Source organism: Brassica oleracea, chromosome C6 (assembly GCF_000695525.1).
Source record: "Brassica oleracea var. oleracea cultivar TO1000 chromosome C6, BOL, whole genome shotgun sequence".
In the NCBI taxonomy this organism is placed as follows: domain Eukaryota; kingdom Viridiplantae; phylum Streptophyta; class Magnoliopsida; order Brassicales; family Brassicaceae; genus Brassica; species Brassica oleracea.
The window spans coordinates 21,657,714-21,683,571 of record NC_027753.1 but is presented as its reverse complement, the minus strand read 5'-3'; the positions used below and the strand labels follow the sequence as shown (position 1 = coordinate 21,683,571).

General features: G+C 37.7%; 4 protein-coding genes and 1 non-coding gene across 9 annotated transcripts; 2 read left to right on the top strand and 3 right to left on the bottom strand.

Annotated features, from left to right (window-relative positions):
• Window positions 1-4,352: 4,352 nt before the first annotated feature.
• On the top strand, window positions 4,353-6,120 carry LOC106298599 (bet1-like SNARE 1-1). The gene is made up of 5 exons (XM_013734732.1): window positions 4,353-4,523; window positions 4,908-5,064; window positions 5,594-5,650; window positions 5,751-5,810; window positions 5,891-6,120. Exons 1-5 carry the CDS (start codon window positions 4,510-4,512, stop codon window positions 5,978-5,980), a joined length of 378 nt encoding a protein of 125 aa, XP_013590186.1. The 5' UTR covers window positions 4,353-4,509; the 3' UTR covers window positions 5,981-6,120.
• A 171-nt stretch (window positions 6,121-6,291) lies between these two features.
• TRNAG-GCC lies at window positions 6,292-6,362 on the bottom strand. Its single transcript has one exon. It is a non-coding gene; the product is annotated as a tRNA-Gly (tRNA).
• Window positions 6,363-6,492: 130 nt separating this feature from the next.
• On the bottom strand, window positions 6,493-14,045 carry LOC106300302 (myosin-16-like). Of its 3 annotated transcripts, none has more exons than XR_001261997.1 (26): window positions 13,675-14,045; window positions 13,369-13,506; window positions 12,663-12,806; window positions 12,410-12,555; window positions 12,159-12,315; window positions 11,827-11,885; window positions 11,566-11,725; window positions 11,343-11,492; window positions 11,125-11,261; window positions 10,901-11,047; window positions 10,700-10,801; window positions 10,370-10,427; window positions 10,192-10,293; window positions 10,058-10,095; window positions 9,834-9,960; window positions 9,574-9,741; window positions 9,312-9,443; window positions 9,123-9,232; window positions 8,956-9,016; window positions 8,644-8,821; window positions 8,329-8,534; window positions 8,109-8,228; window positions 7,622-8,005; window positions 7,391-7,530; window positions 7,003-7,251; window positions 6,493-6,745 (listed from the first exon to the last, which is right to left on the bottom strand). XR_001261997.1 is itself a non-coding variant. In XM_013736414.1 (26 exons), exons 2-26 carry the CDS (start codon window positions 13,492-13,494, stop codon window positions 6,702-6,704), a joined length of 3,435 nt encoding a protein of 1,144 aa, XP_013591868.1. In that variant the 5' UTR covers window positions 13,495-13,506; window positions 13,675-14,045; the 3' UTR covers window positions 6,493-6,701. The 3 variants fall into 3 exon arrangements, 2 of the variants coding, with proteins under 2 accessions (XP_013591868.1, XP_013591869.1); XM_013736414.1 differs by having other exon boundaries at window positions 7,003-7,241; XM_013736415.1 differs by lacking the exons at window positions 13,369-13,506; window positions 13,675-14,045 and having other exon boundaries at window positions 6,562-6,745; window positions 7,003-7,241; window positions 12,410-12,545.
• Window positions 14,046-20,559: 6,514 nt separating this feature from the next.
• LOC106300303 (phenylalanine--tRNA ligase, chloroplastic/mitochondrial) lies at window positions 20,560-23,324 on the top strand. Of its 2 annotated transcripts, none has more exons than XR_001261998.1 (10): window positions 20,560-20,815; window positions 20,897-21,090; window positions 21,340-21,546; window positions 21,635-21,752; window positions 21,934-22,010; window positions 22,150-22,329; window positions 22,425-22,469; window positions 22,566-22,670; window positions 22,786-22,913; window positions 23,090-23,196. XR_001261998.1 is itself a non-coding variant. In XM_013736416.1 (10 exons), the coding sequence occupies exons 1-10, from the start codon at window positions 20,614-20,616 to the stop codon at window positions 23,138-23,140; spliced, it is 1,293 nt and encodes a 430-aa protein (XP_013591870.1). In that variant the 5' UTR covers window positions 20,560-20,613; the 3' UTR covers window positions 23,141-23,324. The 2 variants fall into 2 exon arrangements, 1 of the variants encoding a protein (XP_013591870.1); XM_013736416.1 differs by having other exon boundaries at window positions 22,800-22,913; window positions 23,090-23,324.
• LOC106300305 (probable N-acetylglucosaminyl-phosphatidylinositol de-N-acetylase) lies at window positions 23,214-25,509 on the bottom strand. 2 transcript variants are annotated; one of them, XM_013736418.1, is made up of 10 exons: window positions 25,388-25,506; window positions 25,018-25,126; window positions 24,889-24,940; window positions 24,706-24,776; window positions 24,422-24,486; window positions 24,278-24,322; window positions 24,105-24,185; window positions 23,946-24,013; window positions 23,669-23,872; window positions 23,214-23,537 (listed from the first exon to the last, which is right to left on the bottom strand). In XM_013736418.1, the coding sequence occupies exons 2-10, from the start codon at window positions 25,124-25,126 to the stop codon at window positions 23,468-23,470; spliced, it is 765 nt and encodes a 254-aa protein (XP_013591872.1). In that variant the 5' UTR covers window positions 25,388-25,506; the 3' UTR covers window positions 23,214-23,467. The 2 variants fall into 2 exon arrangements, with proteins under 2 accessions (XP_013591872.1, XP_013591871.1); XM_013736417.1 differs by having other exon boundaries at window positions 24,278-24,486; window positions 25,388-25,509.
• Between the last annotated feature and the right edge of the window lie 349 nt (window positions 25,510-25,858).

The following is a 25,858-nucleotide window of genomic DNA, read 5'->3' as shown; positions in this document are numbered from 1 at the left end:
TCTTTTTCAAGTGCGAACATAATTTCTCAATGTTCCACTCACTAGGATTCTTTAATTCTCCCCCTCGAGATGATGACACTCCATTTCTAAAATCTCGTACTGAATCCCACTCTAGAACCAATAACATACTCAGTTTTCCCATTTGGGATGAATTATATTTCAAATCATTTAGAGTGAGATCCTAATTTGGGATCAGGTTAAAGAAATCACATCTAGTGAACTTGCTTGATGATTCATCACCCATGATGGTTTCCTTTATTTTCTTTTAAGACATGCTATATGAAAAACTTCTGGTTTTTCAACATTTCACAATAATGTCGATAACATTATTGGAGATGGCTATATATCAGTAAACTTCAGGTTTACCACTCATAATTTTGCCATCTTTTTCTTATGCATGTCTTTTCATCATAATCTCTTCTAGAGTCAATAGTAATTTTTATATTACTAGATACTTTACTTATTTATTTTGAGAGAGAAAAGATATTTGTTACCTTTAGTAGTCATGTACGATGACCCAATATCTGCCAGGTATATCTATCTCCATCCTGACTCTCAAAATCTTATTCAGGAAGATAATTCTCATATCACATCGATATTTTATTTTTATTTTCTAGACCAACCAAAAAATCTGAATCATCAAGATGAGTATTCAAGCTATGAAAAATCGTTCGGGATCATAAGAGACGAAGTTTAATATACTTCTTTTCTCTTTTTCTTTTTGATTCTCGATATATATCGGCTAAATATTTGGTGTACGACAACTACGTACCCAATTTTCTTCCTGGCCGAATCTATAGCAAACCTTTTCTGTTTGCCTTTTATCACCCGACCACTTTCATTTTTCGTGGAAGTTTCCATTATTTTCATAGGAACGGAATCTTCTTCTTCGTCCTCTTCCACGACCATGATAGCGGTTTCAACCGCATCCACACCCTTGTCCTTTTCAAGAAGGACCGACTTGATGGTTTAGTATCATGAGTTTCTTTTCTTTTCAATTCTCACGGAGGATTTACATCAACTCCAACAATTTGGTGAATCCTTTCTTTCAAGGATTTGATTATTCAAAGATCTTCTAGATCTTTCTCATGATACACCTCATCTTATAAACCATCATTAAAGTGGTGTAAATTATCATGGCTTTATCTTTTTCTTATCCGATATAGTTTCAACTTATCGATGATTTCTCAAAGCTCATTTTCTCTCAGGTGCATCTTTGCACCCTCTGCCCAGGTTATATAACTATTTCCCATAATATCAAGGGCATTTATTTTTAGCTTTGTCAAATTTGATATAATAACCGAATTCATAGAATAATAATATATAAAGACGGAAATTGAAATGCATAATTTAAATGCAGAAACTAAAGACATAAATTTAAATTGCAGAAATTTAAAGAGCATAAATAAAATTGGGGGCTTAGTGAAAGGACCCGACCCATTTTTTCGTAACATCAGTACGAGTCTGGCTCGACTTCCCCGATCAGACTTGGGGCCATTTTCAAAATTTTTCTTACTTAGAATTATTTCAGAGTGTTAGTTCTTTTTCAGACAGTCAAGTAAAGCATAATACGATTTGAATAGATAATCTGAGGTTCGAGTTAACAAGTCAGTTCGCTATAGGCTATTACATATTAATCTCGTCCTATATCTACCCAAACCCACCATCCTTCCTTCATGCCCTTGTCCCACGATCAAGCTATGTCTTTACCCTTTCGGGTCTGGTCCTGATCTGCATCCAAACAAGGAGGCATAAGCAAACAGTATGCTTAGTGAGAGCGGTCATTCTGTCCTACTCAGCCAAGTAAAGCAATCGAGTCAATCAGTCAATAAATGGACATGCTTATCATCAGTCAGTTACTTAGCCGACCCAATCGTTCCAAGCCAAAGCGCCATCAGATTCAGTCAAGCCCTAGCAGGCCAATACGGCTCTAGGCGCATGATCTGATCCAGATGCATCGATGGAAGGAACCGACTGTTCGGACCAAGTCAGAACTTAGCAGATAATTCGAATTAGACAAGCAATCAGTACATAGAACATTCCTATCAATCAGACTACGATTCAGTACGATAGGCTACGGTCACGCACTCACCTTTTTCTTAGAGTCGGTTTGTTCTGTTTGATTCGGTCTCTTCTGACACCTCTTGAGCGGTTTCCGTCGGACCTTCGATCGTTCAGACAGTCGGATTCACCCCACAGACGATCGTTCTTGACTCGGACTTGATCAATCCAGCCAAATATCGAAAACTCTCCCTTAATCGGACTTTTCTCTCTCTGAGTTTCTCTCTCGTTCTTTCTTTCTGTTTCCCGTACAGAAATGGCGAAATAAGACGAAGGAAACGATTAAAATGGGCAGTTGGACGGTTTAGGCCCGAGAAACTGCAAAGTTAACCATTTCCGCTTATTCTACTCGCGGCTCTTAATCCGTAACCGCCACCCCGCGCTCCAAAGCGTTCCAGCGCGAGTTTTCGCATTTTTGGACTTTAATTGTTCCCGCCAGTTTTACTTAGACGAAACTCGAGCTAGAGCTGACTGATCCAGTCGACAACTCTAACCGCCTTGTCCGAATCCGACTGATACTGCTGAATCAGCTCATCTCAGCTTAGCCGACAGTCTTAGCTGTTTTGTCTGATTTTAGACAATCGCTGTCTAGCCGACCAGTTCAACCGTATTGTCTGAATCCAACAACACTTGTCCGGATCCGACCATCGCTGTCCGAAAATTCCGCTTTGCCTGGATTTTCATCGAGTTGTCCGAACAACCTGAGTTTCAACAAACCGAACGGCCTGTCCAATAACCCGAGCGTAAGACCGACTGATGGAGCTTTGTTTGGCTCAAAAACAGATCTGTTCCTAGCTTTAATCGGGTACATGGTTCCGCTCTAGTCGCTACTAATCAGGCGCCGATCCAAGTTCTCCCATCCACCCACGGAAAGTCATTCGAACTCTGATCAGCTCTTTCTAGTATCATCCAATCCATTCAGTACGTTCTCACAGTTCGGCCAGTCAGTCCTCAGATCATCCTAATATCGATCTTCGGAACACGGTCGCTACACTTAGCCTACCACATGATCTGAGGAGTCTTAGACTACCATATTGATCATTTTTCAAAGTCCGAAGAGACATGGTCTACCATTTTGACTTTTACTTATTTCAAGGTCCGAGGAGACTTAGTCTGCTATTTTTGACCTTTATTTTATTTTTTTATTTTTTTATTCACGGAAGCAACGCCTACCACGTGTTTCACTGATCGTGAAGGCATAGCCTACCATAACGATCAGTCGGGGAAGACAATGCTTATCATCCCAAAAATAAACGGAGAAGGCCTAGCCTCTCACTCCGGAACAATAATAAAATTTAAATAAATTAAGTATATTGAAACACATAAATTTAAACATTACCTCGACTGGTTTAAGAATTTTCGGATTGATAAACCTCAGTTGGTCAGAACTTCGTGCTGATAACGTGTTGTGAATTAGATGAGATAAAGAAATATTTATGTATATTTATAAGTGTTTATATATTAGTATATTATTCTTTATGTGTTTGGAAAGTAACGAAAGAAATGTGAGATAATGAGCATACATGACTTTGATCTCTTGCTCTTATTACTATCACTTACAACAACAAATGAACTCCTATTTATAAGAGTAGTAAGTCGGTAACAGAAGAAAACAAATATTTATATAGTAAGCTAATGGATAATCCCAATCCAAAATCAACCTTATCTTTTTGGATCATTATCTTTAACTGGAACTATTTTCGGCAATAAACAAATTTATGATCTGATTCCAATAATAATCTGATAATTGTAATTCAACCCATAGTTTCTAAACTATTAGCGCTGGGATTTTTATCCGAGATCCGAGATTCGATCCAAAAATCCGGATATCCGGAGACCGAATCCGAATTCGAATAGAAAAATATTAGATCCGTTAAAGCCGGATCTGGATATCTTGATTTCTTAGTTCGGATATCCGGATCCGTAAGTTTTATTAATAACTATTTTAAAAATAATAATATCTATATATAAAAACTAATTTTATTTAATATATTTTCATTTTTATAATAGTATATAAATTTTATAATATTATGCATAGAAATAATTTAAAAGATTATATATTTTTTATTTTTAAATTATTGTTAATATTTTACATATATTAATATTATTATTTTATTTATTCCAAATCCGGATCCAGATATCCGCCGGATATTACAATTTTTAAAAAAATATCCGATATCCGGATATCCGGAAACCCCAGATCTGGATAAAGATAGTAAAATTATGGATCCGCCGGATAACTATCCGAATGTGACGGATGTGGATACTTTAAAATTTCCCCATACCCGATCCGTCCCGGACTAGTTTCTATTGTCCCCCCCGCGAAGTTTAACATTTGTGGCCTGTCTGCTGAGTTCAAGAGATTAACCACAGCGACATTTCAACCGTTTAATTCCTTCGCAGATGCTGAAGGTGATTGAGAATCATCTCGAGAAATTCGATTGATCGATGAATCCTAGAAGGTTAGATCCAAGCTCCATTGTTTTTTTTTTTCAATTCAATTTTGGAAATAGAAATGATCCGGGCAGTCTTGTGATTATATATGTTTTCACGAGCGTGTAATTCGTAGGTTAGGGTTCATCGGGCGAATCTGAAGAAGCAGATTATCTTAGTAGGACTGTTTCTCTGTATAGATCACACTCCCAATTTCATCTAGTTTCTAATTCGCTTCTTAAATTTCAAAATCTTGATCTGTAGAAGAAGAGATAAGAAGAAGAGCACAAATAGCGTCTACGTTTAATACTTGCTACTAATGACTCATGGTGTTTGCATAAAGCTTTGAATTTTCGAGTAATCCGAGTGGAAGATGGTAACTGTTTCCTTACCTGAGGTCTGATGTTGTGCAGGGAGCCTCGGGGTGGAAGAAGTGCGCTCTTTGATGGCATTGAAGAGGGAGGAATCAGAGCTGCTTCTTCTTCTTCTTACACCTCTCATGAGATCAATGAGCATGAGAACGAGCGTGCCTTGGAAGGTTTGCAAGACAGGGTCATTCTCTTGAAACGAGTAAGCCTGATTGATTCTTCTGCCAATGTTCAAAACTTTTGTTGCTGCTGTGTGAATGAAACTTGCGAGCATAAAATATCACTTCAACCACAAAGCTTTGGGACAGAAAAAATCTGTAGATGGAACAAAGCATGATAAACTTAGTAGTGACATACTATTGCAATACATTTGCGACAAGGCCCCATAGTTGTAGTATAGAAACCACCCTATCATAGGTTTCTGTCTGTGTGAATGAAATTTGTGAGCATTAATATCACATCAAGCAGGTACGATGAACAAAGCTTTTTAGATGGAATAAAACATGATTAATGTAATGGTAACATACTATTTCAATAGAAAGCTTTTAAAAACTGTATGACTTTGTCATAGCTGTAATGGTTACTTGCATTTAAATAGAAAGCCTTTTCTTCAAAAAAAACATACCATCTGAGACAAAGTCCCCATAGCTGTAGCTTCACATTCCTCGTTTAACATTGTTACATGTAGTTGAAATCTATATGATTCTGATTTGTGTCTTTTTAATGAACAGCTTTCCGGTGATATAAATGAAGAGGTAGATGCTCATAACCGCATGCTTGACAGAATGGTATTTCCCAACCTTTTCTTCTAACTTTTTCTTTCACGTTTTGGCTCAGAGAGATGCCGTTGTTACTGAGCATTCTGCAAGGTTTTGTAATATGTTGTAGGGTAATGATATGGATTCGTCAAGGGGGATTCTCTCAGGAACCATGGACCGGTTTAAAACAGTAAATCTCTCCCTTAGCTTCACTATGTGTTGCAAATGCGAATTGTAGAGCCTCTAAGCTGTTGAATTGAATCATTGCAGGTGTTTGAAACAAAGTCAAGCCGAAGAATGCTGACACTCGTGGCATCGTTTGTGGGTTTATTTCTAGTCATTTACTATCTTACTCGTTAGAATGGCAAACCGAAGTATTCTGAACATCCATCCATTGATCTTATGATATTTTCATAATCTATGTTGCCTCCTGCATGTGTAATGAATGATATACCGCCTTAGTGTTATAGTATAATCCAGTGCATCTTATTATATTTTCATGTAATAGATTTTATACTGTTTTTTACTGCATTGTGTAATAGCTACGCTAAAAAAATTGTAGCAACGAGGCAAGGCAATGTACTAAAACGAGCAGGAAATATGACAAAAAAGAATTGTGAATTGGCAGTAAATGCTTTAGCTGAAATGAGCAGGAAAAATGACAAAATCGTTGCACCAGCCGGGAATCGAACCCGGGTCTGTACCGTGGCAGGGTACTATTCTACCACTAGACCACTGGTGCTTATTAAACATGATAATTAGATTCACATATGACCATAACACAGTCTGACCATAATTTGTGGAACTCATAGATAGCATTGAAGAGAAAGAAAATGAATAATAGAAATAAGTAGCGGTTGCCAAACAAAAAAGAAGAAAAAAAGTAGCAATTGTATTAGCTGAAGAACAAACATAGCTGTTGTATGCATTTAAACACAGAACCTGACATATCTTGACGACTCTACACAGTTATTGCAGCATCTAATCATGAAAAAACTACAGTTGGAGTTTGAACTACTTGTAAACACTAAACAATTTCCATCTGACACAACAATGAAGAGATCAAATAGGTGCTTCATCATCAAAAGTAATCTTCAAAGCCCCTTTCCTTATCATTCTCTGTTCCTGCAACATTATTGTTCTACACAATGAGAAGGATGATTCCATGAACAAATGTATATCTTGCGCAAAATGTTTATTATATTAAGGTGGATTTGGAGGCTAGTGTAACCATAAAAAACGGATTAAACATCTATACTCCTAGATGAAGAAACTAACCAAGTGTTTTGACTTGGAATAATTATCCATTTTGTTAACTACTCTGTAATGTACCTATTTCGTTTCCTCGACAAATATGGGATTAGAGTGCTATTACCACTGACCTTTGGCTTCTGTGGTTGATAGATCTTGAACAATGACTTGAAGATTTGAATTATCTGCAGAAGAAGTAGATGGAGCCGGAAAAGTGAAATCAGAATCACTTGATGAAGCTTCAGAGTTCTCAGAGCTGTCAGCAAGATCATCACGTACAACTGGCACTGAAGCCATCGTTGAAGACATAGATGGAGATCTTAAGATGGACTTCAGTTGCGAGAATTGGTCCGACATAGAATATAACAACCTGGAATACACTAAACAAGACTTAGCATCAGGAAATGTACACCTTCAACCATATATTAAGTTTTTCACTAAGACAGTCAACTATTTATTTTAATGGAAGTTATATCTAAGACTATCTCTGGTTGTTGTTAAATTACTAATCAATAATACCTGTTCAAAGAGTCCTGTAGTTGGTAAACTCTTCTTTCTGTTTCTTCTAATCTTTTGCGTCTTCTCTCACCAAGTTCTCTGGCTTCAGCACATTTTCTTTCGGAAATGTCAGCTCTTTGTTTCTCAACTACCAACAAGGCCTGAAGAGTACAATAAATAGAACAGCATGATAATCTGGAGATAACTAGAATGCCATGTCTAGAAGCTGTTTCAAAATGTTAGGAACATTACCTTCAACATCTCAACTTCGGCAGTGAGGGACTCAACTTCTGTATCACGAATAGGATTCGTTATGTGGCTTACAACAGAAAAGTTGTTGTAAGGTTTCTCTGATTCGAGAACAATGGACTTTTCAGTTCCATCTTCTGTTAGGATGGAATGTTTTGTCTGTCTTTCATGTTCTATCTCTTCATCACCACTTTGCTCTGAAGGCATTACAAATGACTTATCGAGTCCACTATCTGCTCGGATGAAGATTTTTGGATATTGTTCGTCTCCAGTCTCCGCATCATCACTTGGCTCTGAATGCAGTACACAGGACATATCAACTGCCTCTTCCACTTGATTGGAAAGTTCCACCTCTCTTTCATGTTCTGTCTCTTTCTTTTTGTCAGCCTACACCCATGATATTATATCAATTCAAGCCAAATACTTCTTCCTTTAATGAGAAGAACCATGTTCTATTCATCTCTGTAGATACTGCATAGATCTAAAATACCTGATTTGACTGTCCCAACTGTTTTCTGGCAATTCTTCCTCTGAGTCTATTTTGATAAACCAGAGAAGCTTTTTTCAGTTTCTTGTAGTCAGATATAGCACTGTAACCACGCCAGTACGCCTGCAAGTTTCTTAGAGTTATTAAGTCATTTCTGTTTCTTGAGATACAATGGTTCCATAAGAACTTCTTAAGAATGGAGACAGAGTAATGAGGAAAGGACCTGGATCACAGTTGCTGCCTTAGACTTCAACTTAAAACGGAATTCGTGGCGTGCAACCATCGTCCGGACTCCACTTTGCAAGGCGACTGCCGAAGATTTGGTCTTTCCATACTCTTTCTTTGCAACCTGTCTACGTAAGTTTTTCTGAATTTTGATGGCAGCTTCCTCCCTTCTCATGTGCCTGCATATGTTTCCTGCAATATTTCCTAAAATACGAAAGAGAGACTGTATCAGCATTACTAATTTCCTGGCCATATCCGTGAAAACATAACGTAAAAAGAAAAGGATAAATGAAACCATCACGCCATAACTCACTTCTCCAATTAGCCTGTATTTGAACTGAAGCCCTCTGCATGAGAACATATCGTTCTCTTGTTAGACGGGTTCTAACTTTTCCTTGAATCATCCTCGCTGCTTCGCCGAGCACTCTCGTTCTGTGTGCATCTAGCTCAGCCATCTGACCAGCTCTCAGGAAAACTTTACTTTTTCCAATCTGCAAATTAGATATCATATCAACACGCTATCTGAGAAACTCAAATTTCATAGTATACTGAAAGTTCGTGATGAATTCAACTCCTGCAAAACTGCGATTCCTTCTACATTTAGTGAGATTCCTAGGAACCTTACCTGGTAACCTGTTAGCCCCTTTTTCTCCAAAATCCACTTGCATGCAACATCTGCTTCGTACCTGCTTACAATTTAAGGTAAGGAAACTGGGATAACAAACTCCAGGAGCAATAAGGCAGACAAGAGCAGAAGAAAGGTCAAGCTTGATGGGTAGAACTGATACATACTCTCCTTTCAGAATCTCCGGTGCAAGAATGATAAATCGATTTAAGAATTCGATGAAAGTCCTATTTGTTGGATATCCAGCGCATTTCACTCTAATGGCTTCAAGAACACCCTGCATAAGACAATATCATATACCACCTCAAGACATCAACAAAACAAGTTAATATGAACAATTAAAATGAAACACTGACCCCAGAGCGTAACTGATGCAAGACATTGGCATTGTCAAACACCGTTGGCTGCAACAAATTGTTTGGCTTCACACATCTGATGTAGTGCGGTTCCGTATAGTTTAGTGTCTCCATCAGCTGTTGCAATTGTAGCTGTACCAATTACTTGAACATGTCAGCCCATACAGATGATGAGTGTGGCATCAAAAGTTCAATGTCTGGCCCAACCATCCACTCCTACTTATTAGTTAAACAAGTCTCAATGGATTTGCAGGAAAGTCACCTTGAAACGAGCGCCAATGGAGGAAAACTTAGATTTGCTACTCTCTTTAGGAAGAGGAGGAAAAAGGCCTGACACAAAAGAACATTTGGAAGCATTTAACATGTCTTGATGCTCGGCAACAACATAGTCTTTGTTTTTGTCTAAAAATTGATCGGACTGGTATCGTACCTGCAAAAAATAACATGGCAAAGACACCTTAAATATCATAATAATTATCTACTTTTAATTCTGAAAGCAGCAGAGTGTGAAATGCAGCTTACATCCCCTGCATAATGAACTAATGTAAAATCTGATCGCGTCAATTTTGGTTTTATGAAGCGCTTATGATCCCTGAATGTTTGATACAGCTTCTCAGAAAATGTTTCAGGAGTTGATTTGGGTAGCATGCTGCACAGATAATAAACGTTAATTTATAACGCATAATTATAGTGGTTGGAGACGAAACACTAAAGTATAGTTGCAGACAGAGAAAATTTTACTATACCATGCTTCATCTAGAAGAGCAATAATACCACCGGGCTTCTGCAAAAAAAAAGACCCGCTACTTCAGGTTTTTCAAGTCAGAACAAGGCATAGTGATTTAAAACACGTGAGCATATATGAACACAGATAGAAGACCTTTTCAATAAGATCCACGACTTCTTGATTATCAACAAACTCCACGTAGCTCCAATCTATTTCTTCTTTCTCATACTCACCTTGTTCCATTTTGAATACATGCTGTACAATATTAATGAGTTTAGATTAACAGAGTCTGAGCAAATCCAGTAGCCATAACCTATAACTGGCCTTATACCTGGTTGAAATGCTGTTGCAGCTTTTCATTCGTGTAATTAATACAGAATTGTTCAAAACTGCATGGACAATATAAACAAGTCAGTGAACAACTGAAGTAGAGGTTAGAATATTAGGTGATGTACAGATATCTCTTTAAGTCCTGGAAACTTATACAAAGACATCATTTCCTAAGATCACAGTTCTGGAGGCAGTAATGTGCTTTTATCATATCTCAGCTCACAGTAAATGAATTGAAAATTCATCTATCAGATTCGAGGATATTTGGTGTATTTTGACAATTAAGATAATCACCCCTGTAGAGTGACCCATGTATACTCTCGGCTATCACCTGTTGGCTTTAAAGCTCTCAAAACCATAAATGTCAAGGACTCCGATCAAGCGCCTAGAGTTAGAATCTTGGCCGATAGAGATATTTATTTTGTTCACCAACCTGGAAAATCATAATAAGTACTGACTTAGCAGATGTCACCTCAGTAGCATGTGAAAAGAAAAATAATAGATATTTAAACATTGACAAAGAAAATTTTACCAATCAAAGAGTCTAGAGTATATTGTCTTTGCTAAACCATCCCTACTAACGGCAGCGCCAAGAGGATCAAGACTTCTTTTGATAACTTCTTCTGGGGTCACCATAATACGCTTACACAAAGCATCTTCTAAGGAATGGGAATCACACCTAAAATAAACAAGCTGTAGTTACGTGCAGGACAAGAATCAGAATTTAGTTGGAGAAGTAGAAGAGTCATATGATACATGAGCAATTCTGACGTCATCTGGAGATGAAACTTTGACTGTTCATCTTTTAGAGATGATGAATCAGCATCTTCTCCTTTGCAAAATTCAATATTTCCAAGATGGAGAATGGCAGCAACAACTCTGAAAATTGCATCCTGAGGAGAAAAAAGGATATAAGTCGTTACTATATAGCAATCAACAGGTGATAGTTAAATTGCAAAGAAGAGTTTGCAGACCTGTTCTTGTTCACTTATTCCAACTACATCCATAGCTTTTCTAGTAGCAAGATACTCCTCTGCATCATTTACACCATCAAGTTCGAAGCAGCTAGATTGGTTAAGATAGCGAAATGACTTAGGATCCCCCAATTTAAATCTCTCAACATCCTGCAAAATTTGATATCATTTATCACTTCAAAGATTCATCCGATTATAGGTAAGGCCAACTTAGATAGCTTACCTCTGGAGGTGCAGCACACAGGAGGTAAAAGCAGTGATAGTTACGTTCAGGATCTGAAACTTGGCAAACACGAGACCTCTCCAAGAGGTAGGTTCTGATGGCTGCCCCAGATATTCGACCAATGTCATCAAATTGAATCTCCACAAACTTCCCAAAACGACTGCAACAAGAAAAGGCATTAACATCCACTAACAGCAGGTAAAAGAGCGAGGACAAGCAAAGTGATAGAAGGAGAAAAATGGAAGCATTCAATAGCTCTACCTGGAATTGTTGTTCTTAACAGTCTTTGCATTACCAAATGCCTCAAGAACTGGATTTGACTGTAAGATGATCCAATTGGCATAAAGAATTAGATCCAAAACCAAGAGAACAGACACCAGTGGTATCACATAATGAGCAAGGTCCAATCTAAGGATCTCAAGACTGTATACTCAAGAAAGGCTAACAAACTAACAAAAAATCTTCTTCTAAAGCAGGTAAACGAGAAAAGGTCTTCGACATAGCCTTAAAATTTCTTCGATGTAGGCAGAAAGGTTAAAAAAAAAAAACATCATCTCCCGAGTGTAATTTTTAGTAAATTCATCACAACTTACTTCTAAAACTTGGTTTTCAACCGTCCTTCCTTCACCTGCAGTATGCCCTCCAAAGTATGCAAGATAACGCATGAGCACCTTAGTCGTTTCTGTCTTTCCAGACCCACTTTCACCACTAACCAGTATACATTTATTCCTGCCCTCATTGATCATTTCCCTGTTGCAAATTTTCTTAAACTAATAAATAAAACACTTCTGGCACTCTTGTAGAAAACAATGATAGAAATGAACAAACGAAGACTCCTAATCACCTATAAGCAATGCCACCAATTGCAAAAACATGAGGGCTCAACTCTTTGAAGGAGGCTTCCTTGTACTTTTCCATCACGTCAGCATCGTAAAGATGGGGAAGTCCTTGAAAGGGATTGACAGCAATAAGAATGTTTCCTGTATAAGTCTGTCGTGATGTCAAGATATTATAACAGACTCGCCTATTACTGCGTTTTTTGCAAGGAACAGGATGAAAATATTTGGTTTGCAACCAGAAATGAAATATTTTCTTACATAAATTTCATTGAGCCCATATCTGGTAGCCAAGTTCTCGAGCACTGCAGGCTCATGCAGATAAGATAATCGTGTCATGTCCTCCACTCCCTCTGAAGGAGCTTCATCGTCTTTTATATAGAGTTTTGATAAATTAGCTATAACCTGAAACAGTAAAAGGAATCAGAAATGTGAAAAGCAAAACAGCACCAGCAAGATCCAGAAATGGCATTAAAATGAACTAAAGCATAGAATTGTATGTGAAGATCCGGTTAGTGGTTTTTGTAGACTAAAAGCAATACCAGCACTTTGAGCATATTTGTAAGAAACAAATAATATAACAAGAAACAAAGAAGAAACCATTTTAAAGAGTGTATTCATGAAGATAGATGTTCAGTGCATGTGCATCACATCCTTTTCTTCAAATCTCCAGAAAAGAAACTAAGATTTACAAAGCCGAGTAATGTTCTCTCATGCAAAACAACTTTCCTTGAAGATCACTAAGTGATGAATTCTAAACAACTAGAAGCTATGTAAGCTACAAGAGAAGTGCATTACGTCCATTGTCTTTAAGTCTCCAGAAAAAGAAACTAAGATTTACAAGGGAGAGTAATATTTGCCACTACAACCCCATGACCATTTCTTTAACACGATAAAGGGCTGCATAAAAACTATCCTTGAAGATCAGCGAGTGATGAAACTAAGAAATAATAAAAAGATTTTGTACCTCTCGGTCATCATTGGTTTTAACAGTAGCTTGGTGAGCCTTAATATCAACAACAACTCCATGAATCCATGCCACTTCTGGGTCTTCCACCCATACATGAGAATCCACCATTATGTTTTCAGCCATCCCGTATGAACCCTATCATTCCATTAAGCCCCACAAGCTATCACTATCAGCGGATGCCAAAGCACATATACAAAGATCATCTTGTGTTCACATAAAAGCTCTTCCACAATTAACAGCAAAGGGTCGAAAACCATTCTCGCATTGTATCTAAGGGAAGCTAAAAGCCCATGAGAAGAGTACCTGTAGATATAGCTCCCTCTTGAGCAATTTGGATCAACGGAGCTATTAGACGAATGATCGATTGTTCTTCTGGATTCAAACGCAAAGTTTGAAAAACAAATGAATATTTTGTTTTTCTCTTTCTGGTGGCGTATGATAGATTTCTGAAGAGAGAGTGTGATACAGAAAGTCCCCTTCGATTTCGCCATTCCTGTGGACGCCATTGTCTTCGTCTCTCTCTTCTCTTTCCCTCCCAATTTAGCGGAAGAGACTTTCACTTGCAAAAACATCAGCATCCTCGTCACCTTACTGACCCGGAATTTGACCCGACCCGCCAAGAATACCCGAACCAGGATTCGAATCGGGGAAATATATTTACTTTTCCGAGAAACTTAATCCAAAATTTATTGCCGGGCAAGTTCTCTGATGGTGGTTTTGTCTGCCGATTTTCAAATACTAATCAGGGTCTTAAAACAAAACTTACGGTTCAATACGTGATTTACAAAAAGCATAAGGGTTCAATTTGCAATTTACTAAATCTAATCTAGAGAAGGGGTACAATAGTAATTTACCCAATTCACATGTCCTCTCTCCCCCTCCAATCGACGATTTTCTTCTCCTCTTTCGTCACCGCAACTCTCGCCATCGGAGACTTGTCTCCTCCCCTCTTCATCCAACGGTGTTTCTCAATAAAATTTCGTCTTTACTCATCTCCGAGCTCGAATACGCCATGACCATTTTTTCAGTTCAGTCCACTATCTTCATCCGAGCTTCCGTCGCTCTTCTCTCCAGCAACGGACTCAAACGTTTTTCTTCCGCTTCTTCATTTTCCTCCAACCCTCTATACCCTCCACCTCTCCCCAAAACGAAGAAGCGTTGCTTCCCAATCGTCTCCGCCGTTGATATCGGCGGCGTCACAATCGGTAGAAACGGTTCGTGCTTCTGATTTACATATTGAATTTGACTTTGTGGAAGCTCGTTAGCTTGAATGTTTGACCTTTTTTTGCAGATGATGATCCTACAAACAATGTACCAGACTCCATCGTCTCTAAGCTTGGAATGCAGCTACACAGAAGGGACAAGCATCCTATTGGGATCATAAAAAGAATGCTATCTACGATTACTTCGAGTCCAATTACGCTAAAAAGTGTTGGGGTGGATTTACATCCTCCCTCAAGGCCCATTAGACAATAAACTAGGCTCATTTTACTATGAAGCTCTAGCTTCTTCCTTGTATAAATAGAGATACACTTCTCTTTATCAAGGGATCTTCTCTTCTTCCATTTTACACATTGAACACTTCTTACAAATAGTTTATGAATTCTTAGATTTAATTTACACTTGTAATCATACATATAATACAATTTTTGATCAATAAACTCTTTTTGACGTTCATTTTCCATTTGATTTCGACGTTGATTTCTCTTAAGCCTCAAAAATCTATGAAATCTATTTATTAAATTCTTCATTGTATGAATCCGACAAACACACCATTTTCGGTTCAAACAGTTGGCGCTAGAAGGAGGCGGCCAAAGAGAACTATCTTCAAAGCAAATCAAACCTCGAAGAACCCTAGAGATCTACCACACAAAAAAAAAAAAAAAAGAATGAAGTATTAATGTCGTTTGTTTCTTCACGAATATACACGGCTTTGAGCAAGAGAGATAGACCACAAGAGGGGAAAGTTCGAAACTTTCTTCAATCTCGATCCGCCGGTGAAGTTGGCTCTGAGTCACGATCAGACAGAGCTCGTCCACATAAGGCCGAAAGTCTCGGTCTTTTCCGGAGAGAGAGCTGCGACTTTGACAAGTTCAACGGATAGGCTGTGAAGGAGAGAAGAGATGGACCAGGTTGAAGCTTTCATGAGAAAGCTTTGCGTTTGGTATATCTCATCGACGCATCACTGACAGAGAGAGAATCCTCGTCTTCCTCGTCATACTCAGCAAGCTCCAAACCCGATCTCACAAAACGACAGAGCGAGAGAGAGCTGACAGGAGCTTACAAACAACACCACATCAACTCGCTAGCGGTTTGACAGAGCTTCTCTGCCCGACGACGAGTTCACCATGACCAGAGGAGTTGTAAAGTTTTGAACTTGAGCTCGTTTCAATCATCATCGAGAGCTCCTCAGCTCCTCCGGTTCCAGTCAAGTCTTCCCAAGTCTGCAACGATGTTTGGATCAAGACTCTGATGGTTCTCGTTTCCGTCTATATGTCTTGTTTCTTCATCAATATACGGAGAGAAGAAGAAAAGAGTGACCTTGAGTCAATCAACTCGTCACCAATTCAACGAGCAGAGACAGCCCTGAGATAAGAAGAGTTCAATCATCTCGACATCTCAAGACAACCATCCCGCCAAGACCCTCGGCAAAGATGTGGAATTAGGCAAGCCACGTTCTCGTCTAGCTTCTCTTCACCTCGCCACACCGATCTCGATCCGTGACCAGCACCAGACACGATTGGATAAAGTCATCAACTTTGGTGATGGCGAGCAAACGTACTCGATTCCAGCGTAATCTCGCCACAAGATGTTCTGAATCAATGATGAAACCCCATCACACCTCCATTGAAAGCTCTTGCTTCTCTTTGCCGACTTGTTTTGTGACACGCAGAACTCACCACCATCTCAGCTGAGACAAGAGCGATCCATTGAGATCATCTCTTTGGAGACACGCCGTGCGAAGTGTTTGAGGTCGAACTGAAGCGTGACGAGGAGCAGCTTCATTTGTTACGTTACTGATCTCAGATTCAACAACAGAAACATATGATGAAGGCGTACAAGGCGTATCTCAGCGATAGGATCATGACTCAATCACGGTTCATACGGTTGCCTACAAGAGACTGAAGAAGAAAGGAGTTCGAGCTCATTGTCTCTTCTCGGCAAGCACGCTCTTAAGTTCTGTTTTGTCATATGTCAGCAGAAACATTAGTAGTGGTACATCTCGACCGTATCGGATTCTATCCCGGAAGAACTCAGGCCTCATCTCAGTCTTGGCTCTGATCTTGATTCTCGATTCTTTGTCGATCACAAGCTTATGATTTGGCCACACTTCACACCATTATGTCATTGGGGCTTAGTCACCTCGTCAAGTACTTGATCGGCATTCTCTGCAAGTGGAGATAAGAAGAGTTCGATTCCTTATCTCTTTCTCGGCAACCATTCCATCTTCTCCACGGCAAAGATAATTCCTTTAATCACATGCACATGCTTTTGTGACTTTTAAATAACACATATGTGTCACCGCATACACTATAACTGTGGTTTAAATCATTAAACAACTCTAAGTTGCTTATCCTCTTATAAGTTTGATCGCTTGCTTATTGATTATGCCAAAGTTGATTATGTCTTTGGGTTTACATTGATCTAACCAGTGATCGTTGGGCCAAAGAGAATCAACAAGCACTCGCCACCATCATGTCGTCACGCTTCGAAAGACAGCTACGAGCTTGTCGGAAGCAATACAAACAGCACAAGCCGGCACATTTCTCAACATCATCATAGCCTAATGAACACACAAGCCAACAACTTGCTCGGCACACACGATCTCAACACGAGACTTCGGGTCAGCAATAGTTCGGTAAACGGGTATTTTAGGCACAAGTTTAAATTGAACTTGCTTTTTATTAGGCACGAGGTTGCGGTCGACTCGCTTATTGTTAGACACGAGTTTACAAAAACTCGTCTTTGGCTAGGCATGACTTTACAGAAGCTCTCCTTCTACTAGGCACGAGTTCTCAGTAAACTCGCCTCTGTCTTAGCATGAGTCAAGTAAACTCTTTCGCTAAGCACGAGTTTAAAGCAAACTGGCTTTTTATTAGGCACAAGTTCGAAATAAACTCGCCTAAACCGTCATAGGCATGAATGTGTCTAGTTCATTGTCTAATAAACCCTATTCGTAAACTTCGCAGAGATCGATTCCATTTTTCTCAACGAACTTGGGGGGACTTACTGTTAATCCTCCCCCAAAGCCCATTAGACAATAAACTAGGCTCATTTTACTATGAAGCCCTAAACTTCTTCCTTGTATAAATAGAGATACATTTCTCTTTATCAAGAGATCTTCTCTTCTTCCATTTTGCACATTGAACACTTCTTACAAAGAGTTTATGAATTCTTAGATTTAATTTACATGTAATAAAATCTTTGATCAATAAATTCTTTTTGATGTTCGTTTTCCATTTGATTTCGAAGTTGATTTCTCTTAAGCCTCAAGAATCTAAGAAATCTATTTCTTAAATTCTTCATTGCATGAATCCGACAAACACACCATTTTCGGTTCAAACAAAAAGTTTGAGACTTTCGAAGACCTTTCACCCATTGTTACCACCAAGCAAGTAAGTGTACTTCCCCCTTACTCAAAGCTTGCATCTTTAACTGGAACCATCATCATGCGTGTATCTCTCGTTTGGTGTCAGAACTTTGATGATGTGCAAGTCCCTGCTGATCATGTAAACAGGAGCCTTAACGACACGTACTATGTAGAGTGAAGATGTTCACCTCTAACTCAATAACCAATGAAAAATTGACAAGTCATATTATGTTTTTAAAAAATAAAAAATAAATAATAAATAGTAAATAATAAATAGTAATAATTGTCAAAAGAAATGATTTTTTTTAAATGTTGCTAACACCGTCAGTTAAACCATAAACCCTAAATTCTAAACACTAAACTATAAAATCTTAGGTAAATTTTAATATAGGAAACACCTAAACCCTAAATCATAAACACTAAACCTTATACGCTAAACGCTAAGCCCTAAATCTTTGGATAAATCTTAAACCATGAAGAACACCTAGTAGAGTTTATCCAAGAGTCTAGGGTTTATCCAAGAGTATATGATTTATCTAAATGTTTATGGTTTAACTTATCTAAAAGTTTATGATTTATGATTTAGGGTTTAGAGTTTAAGATTAAGGTTTAAGTGACGGTATTAGCAACATTAAAAAAAAATTCCTTTCCTTTGATGATAATTACCACCATTTTAAAAAAAAACATAATGTGATTGTGTGAAACCCATGAATAAGTCATTTACTAAAGGTCGTTTCTCTTTCTTTTCCTCAGTTAAATGCATGGAAAAAATTGGATAAATACTTCGGTATAAGATTTTAATTTTTAAAATTACATTCTTATTTATAATTTTTGAAAACTACATGTTTATCTAAGTAGATATGTATCCCTTTGAAATGTATATAATTATTTAATACTAGGGTCGGCCCGCCCTACGGACGGGATATTAGTTAATTTGATATTCACTAAATGTTCGAGTTGAAATTTGTTTTAAGATTCAAAATTTTGGTTATCTGTTATGTGTTACTTATTAGTATGCAGTGGTATAGTTGTTTTTCGATTATTCTTACTTTGATATTGTATCAAATTAACTAATTGTCCAATTCATAATTATATATGTACAAATGTGGATTTGTGATAAAGTTTGATGACAATACTGTTTTTTCTTTTTAATTCTTATTCATAGTGGAGTGTGCATGTGTCAGAAAGAGGCCTATAACAACTTTTATGTTTTTGCGTATAGATTTTAAATATATATTATTTTGTATAATGCATCCTTGCTCTACAACATTTGCTTGTAATTACTTCACTGGCACAAAACATTTATAACTGTAAATATCTTCTTTTAAAAGCAAAACTGATAAGAACGTGTACAACAAATGTATTTTGATATATATTATATGCATCAAGTTATAAAGGTTGGAAACATTGCAAAACTGTTTGGAGCAAAGTTTTTAACTTCACGATCTTCATCTTAACGTCAGTTCAGTGTCGGCCATGGCCACAAGCAGAAGAAGCATGAGCTTCCAGCCGACACGATAATAAGTATTTTCGCGGCCACATATTTATAAAAAGTGACTTCAGCCTAGTGGTTCTAAGAGAAATTACCAGTGCTAGAGGTGCTGGGTTCGATTACCCCTAACTGCATTCATTTATTTTGGCTCCAAATATAAAATGGGACACGTGTCACTCCCATAACGCACGACTTGATGACGTGGCTTCACGGGAGAGAGGCGAACATTTCTTTATATATATAGATTCTACTAAAAGGTGATTAACTTTAGACTTATGCATTTAAATTATTTTTAACTTTTTAACATTGATCGTCTTAACTAATTTTAATTAATATTTTTATTCTACAATATGGTATTGTTGACAAAATCCTAATAAATATAATTTTATATTTCTTTTCATAAAAAAAGTTTTTAAAAAGCAATAAGCGTGGCTAACATTTATTTTTTCGTTCTCTATTTTTAACCAATATACATAGTTAATTCCATGTACATAGTTTGTAATTCTTCACTAATATATTCTTGAACGTAATTTGATTTTATATATTTTCCTTTTGATCTGGTCGAATTCGTCTCTGTCTCTATCGCTCGCCAACATCAATTTTGTTTGGTCTATGGAATTCTCTCATGTCTATTTTAACAATGACATTAAAATACAAAAATAAAGATTAACAAATAAGAATATCAAAAATGGAGCATCTTCAAATGCACTATTTGGGTTTTGGATCTACTAATAGCAAGAGAGACTTAAATTAATTTACTATCGTGTTACAAATGAGTCTCCAATTTTATCGGATAGATAAAACCAACAATAACTTTTTGTTTATATAGGTAAAAACTAACCATAAAAATACTTAAAAATATTTCACAATAATATTAGAATAAAAATGTCTTTTTAAGGAAGTGTAGTTTTCAAAAGTGAAAAACAGAGATGTATTTTTCAAAATAAGATTCATAAATAAAGTATTTTTTAAATTATCCCTAAATGTAATCTAGAGAACGGGGTATAATAGTAATTTACGGAATTCAATCCATTTACACGTCCTCTCTCCCCCACCAATCGACGATTTTCTTCTCTCTTTCGCAGCCGCCACTCGCCACCGCGATTCTCGTCCCCCCCCCAAAACTTCGTGTTTACTCATCTCCGAGCTCGAATACGCCATGACCATATTCTCAGTCCAGTCCACTATCTTCACCCGAGCTTCCGTCGCTCTTCTCTCCAGCAACGGACTCAAACGCTTTTCTTTCGCTTCTTCGTTTTCCTCCAACGCTCTATACTCTCCACCTCTCCCCAAAACGAAGAAGCGCCGCTTCCCTATCGTCTCTGCCGTTGATATCGGCGGCGTCACAGTCGCTAGAAACGGCTCGTGCCTCTGATTTACAGATTGAGTTTGACTTAGTGGAAGCTCGTTAGCTTGAAATGTTAACTTTTTTTTTTTTGCAGATGTGGTGAGAGATGATGATCCTACAAACAATGTACCCGACTCCATCTTCTCTAAACTAGGGATCCAACTACACAGAAGGGACAAGCATCCTATTGGGATCATAAAGAATGCTATTTACGACTACTTCGAGTCCAATTACGCTAAAAAGTTTGAGACTTTCGAAGATCTTTCACCCATTGTTACCACCAAGCAAGTGAGTGTACTTCCTACTTACTCAAAGCTTGCATCTTTAACTGGAAAACATCATGAGGATAGGAGAGTCTCTGTTTCACATAGAGTGTTTTCTGTTAGAGACTGAGAGTTGTTCGAGTAACATGCTGAATATTGTGTGAGACTCTCTGATGAGATCTTAGCTTGAGTTTTCGTTTGTATTTGCTCTAGTCCTATCAATAGAAGAGTTACATAGTCGCAATCATAATAACAATGTCTTCTTTGGTGTCAGAACTTTGATGATGTGCTAGTCCCTGCTGATCATGTAAGCAGAAGCCTTAACGACACCTACTATGTAGATTCCCAAACTGTTTTGAGATGCCATACAAGTGCTCACCAAGCTGAGCTGTTGCGGGATGGTCATAGACGTTTCCTTGTCACTGGAGATGTTTACCGCAGAGATTCCATCGACTCTACTCATTATCCGGTTTTCCATCAGGTGTTCTTTTCTTTCAGTTTGGCTGTTTTGGTCGACATCATGTGTTTCTCATACTAGTTGTTTATGTTTTCTCTTGAATCTAATACAGATGGAAGGCTTTTGTGTCTTTTCTCCTGAGGACTGGAACGAGTCTGGTAAGGATTCCACGTTATATGCCGCTGAGGATTTGAAGAAATGTCTAGAGGGGTTGGCACGTCACTTGTTTGGTAAGCTAAGATCTATTCAACAGAAGTAATCTTCAGATAGTTAGCAGTAATTCTTTGGGTGTTTTATAGGATGATTATAGCATCAACTTTAGAATGAAGATGTAGATATTTTGATGAAACGATTTATCATAGAACAAGCTTGTGAATCTGTTACTCTTTGATTTAATTCTTTGGCTGCCAGGTGCTGTGGAGATGAGATGGGTTGATACGTATTTTCCATTTACTGAACCTTCTTTCGAGCTTGAGATTTATTTTAAGGTAGTCTTTTTCCATCTTAAATACTTGCTTTGCTTTAAAGAGACATACTTTTGTTTTTGTGCAGACATACATATACTGGAGTTGTGTTTTGGCTACCAATCTTAGCAAGCTAACAAGCTTTATCTGGTTGTTGATTCAGGAAGACTGGTTAGAGGTTTTAGGCTGTGGGGTGACGGAGCAAAAAATTTTGAAGCAGAGTGGGTTAGAGAACAATGTTGCTTGGGCCTTTGGACTTGGATTGGAGAGACTGGCTATGGTTTTGTTTGACATCCCTGATATAAGACTTTTCTGGTCAGACGATGAACGGTTTACCTCCCAGGTGATTACTTGATTGACAACTTACAAAATTGGATGATTAAGTTTATTCTCTCAAACTTTTGAGTTCTTTTCTCACGTCAACGATGTTATGTGCAGTTTGGAAAAGGAGAGCTTGGAGTCAAATTCAAGCCATTCTCAAAGGTTATACAATTTTTCACTCTTCATGCCTATCAGTCAAAGATTCATTAGTCCTGTTAGTTTTGACGGTGCTAAACAAAACATTGTTTTGTTTTGCAGTATCCTCCTTGTTATAAGGACATCAGTTTCTGGATCAGTGAATCATTCACGGAGAATAACTTTTGTGAAGTTGTGAGAGGAATCGCTGGGGATCTTGTTGAAGAGGTACATAACTTATCCTTTGATTGGTATTTGGTTGAGAAAGAATGCTAACTCTCTATATCTCAACTTACTTGTATCATCATCATGTTCTTGGGAGTGATTGTTGATAGCCTTTTACAAATTGATTCACAGGTGAAGTTGATAGACAGTTTCACCAATAAGAAAGGGATGACGAGTCACTGTTACAGAATTGTGTTCCGTTCCATGGAGCGCTCTCTTACAGACGAGGAGGTCAATGATCTGCAGGTAATCACTGTTGCTTCTTTTGTCATTAATCCAGAAACGACATTTACTTGTTTATAATTCAAAACCTTTTGTAGCTAAATTACACTCTCCATATAACCAACCATAAGAAGATAGGAAGGTTGCATTTGGCTAATTGCTTGTTAGTGTTAAAAAATGGCGTGTTTTTTCAAATGCAGAGTAAGGTGCGTGATGAGGTGCAGAGGAAGCTGAATGTTGAGCTAAGATGATTTTTGTTGAATACTAGAGTTGTTGGAGATGATGATGAACTACATACATTTCAGGTCCTTTTTGCATTGTAACTCTATGAATTTGTTTTCTTCTGCGAAAACTATATTACCCTCGAATAAAATATATATGTACATTGTTTAAAATTCTAAAGGAAAAAAAAATAAGGTTGTGGCTGTGTTTACATACGAGAGTAATTTTCAGAAATGTAATTTTCTCCCTTTATAATATTGATGCAACATTAAAAGCTACATCTTTTGTTCAAAACTGTTTCGCGTTTGCCTCAGACAAGAGCTGTATGAATACGGCAGTCATCAAGTGTTAACCGGTTAAGTGTTGATCCTATCAAGTGTATTTGCGTATGTATAGCTTGAAAACGAAACAAAAAGCTTTCGGAACCTGCACAACAACAACAAAAAAGCTTCCATGTTCAAAAGAAAGCGACAGAGATTCATTTTCAGTTCTTATCATAGTTTGGATTCATCAAGGCCCGATAAGAACATATATCATATTTGGGGAAGGAGACATACCAAACCCATTGGCTTAAATGTTGTGCCATTGCTTTATAGCTTTTCCAAGGCTGCTCGTTTATGATGATGGCCTTGCTCGGATTTCTTTTGGAGGAGAAAATTGACAGCCAAATGTCGATAGGTCCAGAGTACTTGCGAAAGATATTAAGACTTGCGAGTTCCCAAGCTTTGATATTTCTTTCGGAATTAGTCTGCAAGAACTTTCTGCATGTACAACAGAGTCATGAGGAATTTTTCGGTTTCAAGAATCATGGATTAGAACAAGATCTTAACGTACAATACTCCATGGTGCACATCACGGTGATTGCAATGACCAGAAACACCATAGTTATCAAATGTTATGATCTGAAAGTAAGTACATGGAAAATCAGGTGAAAAAAATACTCATGTACCTTGATGCGTGTCTTTAACCTATGATTCAGGAGCTAAGTCTTACCGTGTGAATATCGTGATTACTGACTTCTTCACCGATGACCTTTGCTAACAAATCATGGCTCCATACTTGCCCAAAACCATCCTGAGAGAGAATACAATATACTAAGTGCCGTGTCAAACGAAAATGGTGAGTGAAAAGATAAACATGTGATGAGGAGATAAAATAGCACTAACCTGTAAATTTGGATGGTCCAGAACTTTTAACTGTTCAAGAGGAACCTGCATCACATTCGATATATATATTAGCAAAAACACCTTCTTCACTTCAATAACAAGTAAAATTATCATAGATCCCTTCTTTGACAATTTCGATAATACCCTGAGCACTGCACAAGCCTGATGCAGCTCGTCTTTCCTAATGCTTCCCATGCCATCAGCGTTTCCTGAAACAAACAAATTCATCCTTGGTGACCAAAATGAAATCTTAACCGCCTTTCAGTAACATCCCTCGCTTTTACTCAACGAAACTAGAAACTCCTCAGGTCTCATCAATGTAACTCTTTGGATAACTATGCAATTATGTTGTTATCTTGCAATCTGGATAATCTCTTAACAAATTCTACAACTCTGGAAAGGAAAGTACTGCACAATCAAGAAAGTACCAGTGGAGAAGCATAACATGTGAAGGTTGTAGCCACTGGAAGCTAAGTAGTTTATTGTTGGAGAAAAGAACCTGTCGGCAACGTAAAAGCCTAACCTCTCAGTCCAACACACACAAACTAATATTGAACAATTTCATTGATTCCAACAATAGCCAGAGAGATTGATACATCCTCAAATCTTACATTGACTCATCATCAGGATGCGCGATGACAAACAACACATTTTTCTTGTTACCTGAAGTTCAAGACAATGAGATATCATCAAATTCTGCATAAAGGCAATCATTAAAGGGAAGAAAGTAAGCTACTTGCCATCATCAAGAACCGCAGCTTTGGAACTAGACGTTGCTCCAAAGAAAACTTTGAATATAGAAGCGACCCAGATAACAATCAGTGAAAGAGTAGCCACAAGCCATGCCATCTGACAACAACATGATTAGTACTCAATCACTACAAATGTTTCAGTATATTTGGCAGAGATAGTGATCAATGGAAAGAACCAACGATGACGCAATATAGTAATGCTAAAAATCAATTTGGATTTGTAGAAGATAGAGCTTCTGTATAAGTTGATTTGACTCGTCTCAGATGAGTAGATCAGGAAGACAGGAGCATTCTCATATTCAAACGGACCTATCGAGTGAGAATCAAAGTCTGAAACAGTAAAAGCAACGAAGAAAACCTCACGAAGGTTGGACAGTGACGAGGCGGCGTCGGTGGTTGTTCGACGGCGATGCGGTGGCGTATGAGGCTGGACGACGGCGAGAAGGATGAAGAAGAAGAAAACTGTAACCCGACGAAATTATTACGAAACGTTCAATATTGGGCTTCTTGGGCCCGTTACGGCCTAAATGTGGGCCTAAGTGAATTTCAGCAAAATTTATCATTTTTAGGGCCGGACATTTTATCCGTAATTTGATTTGATTTGTTATTCGTTTCGATTCGATTCGAAAATTCGGATATCCGTAAACCAAGCAAAGCGAATACTAAAAATCAATATCCACTAAAATCGAAGCAAATCACAAATATTAAAATTTTAGGAAGCGGATATCCGATCCGATACAGTAATATATAAATACATATATATTTTGATTATATTTAAAATTTTAAATGTATAAAATTATATAATTATTATTCTAACGTATGATTTGAC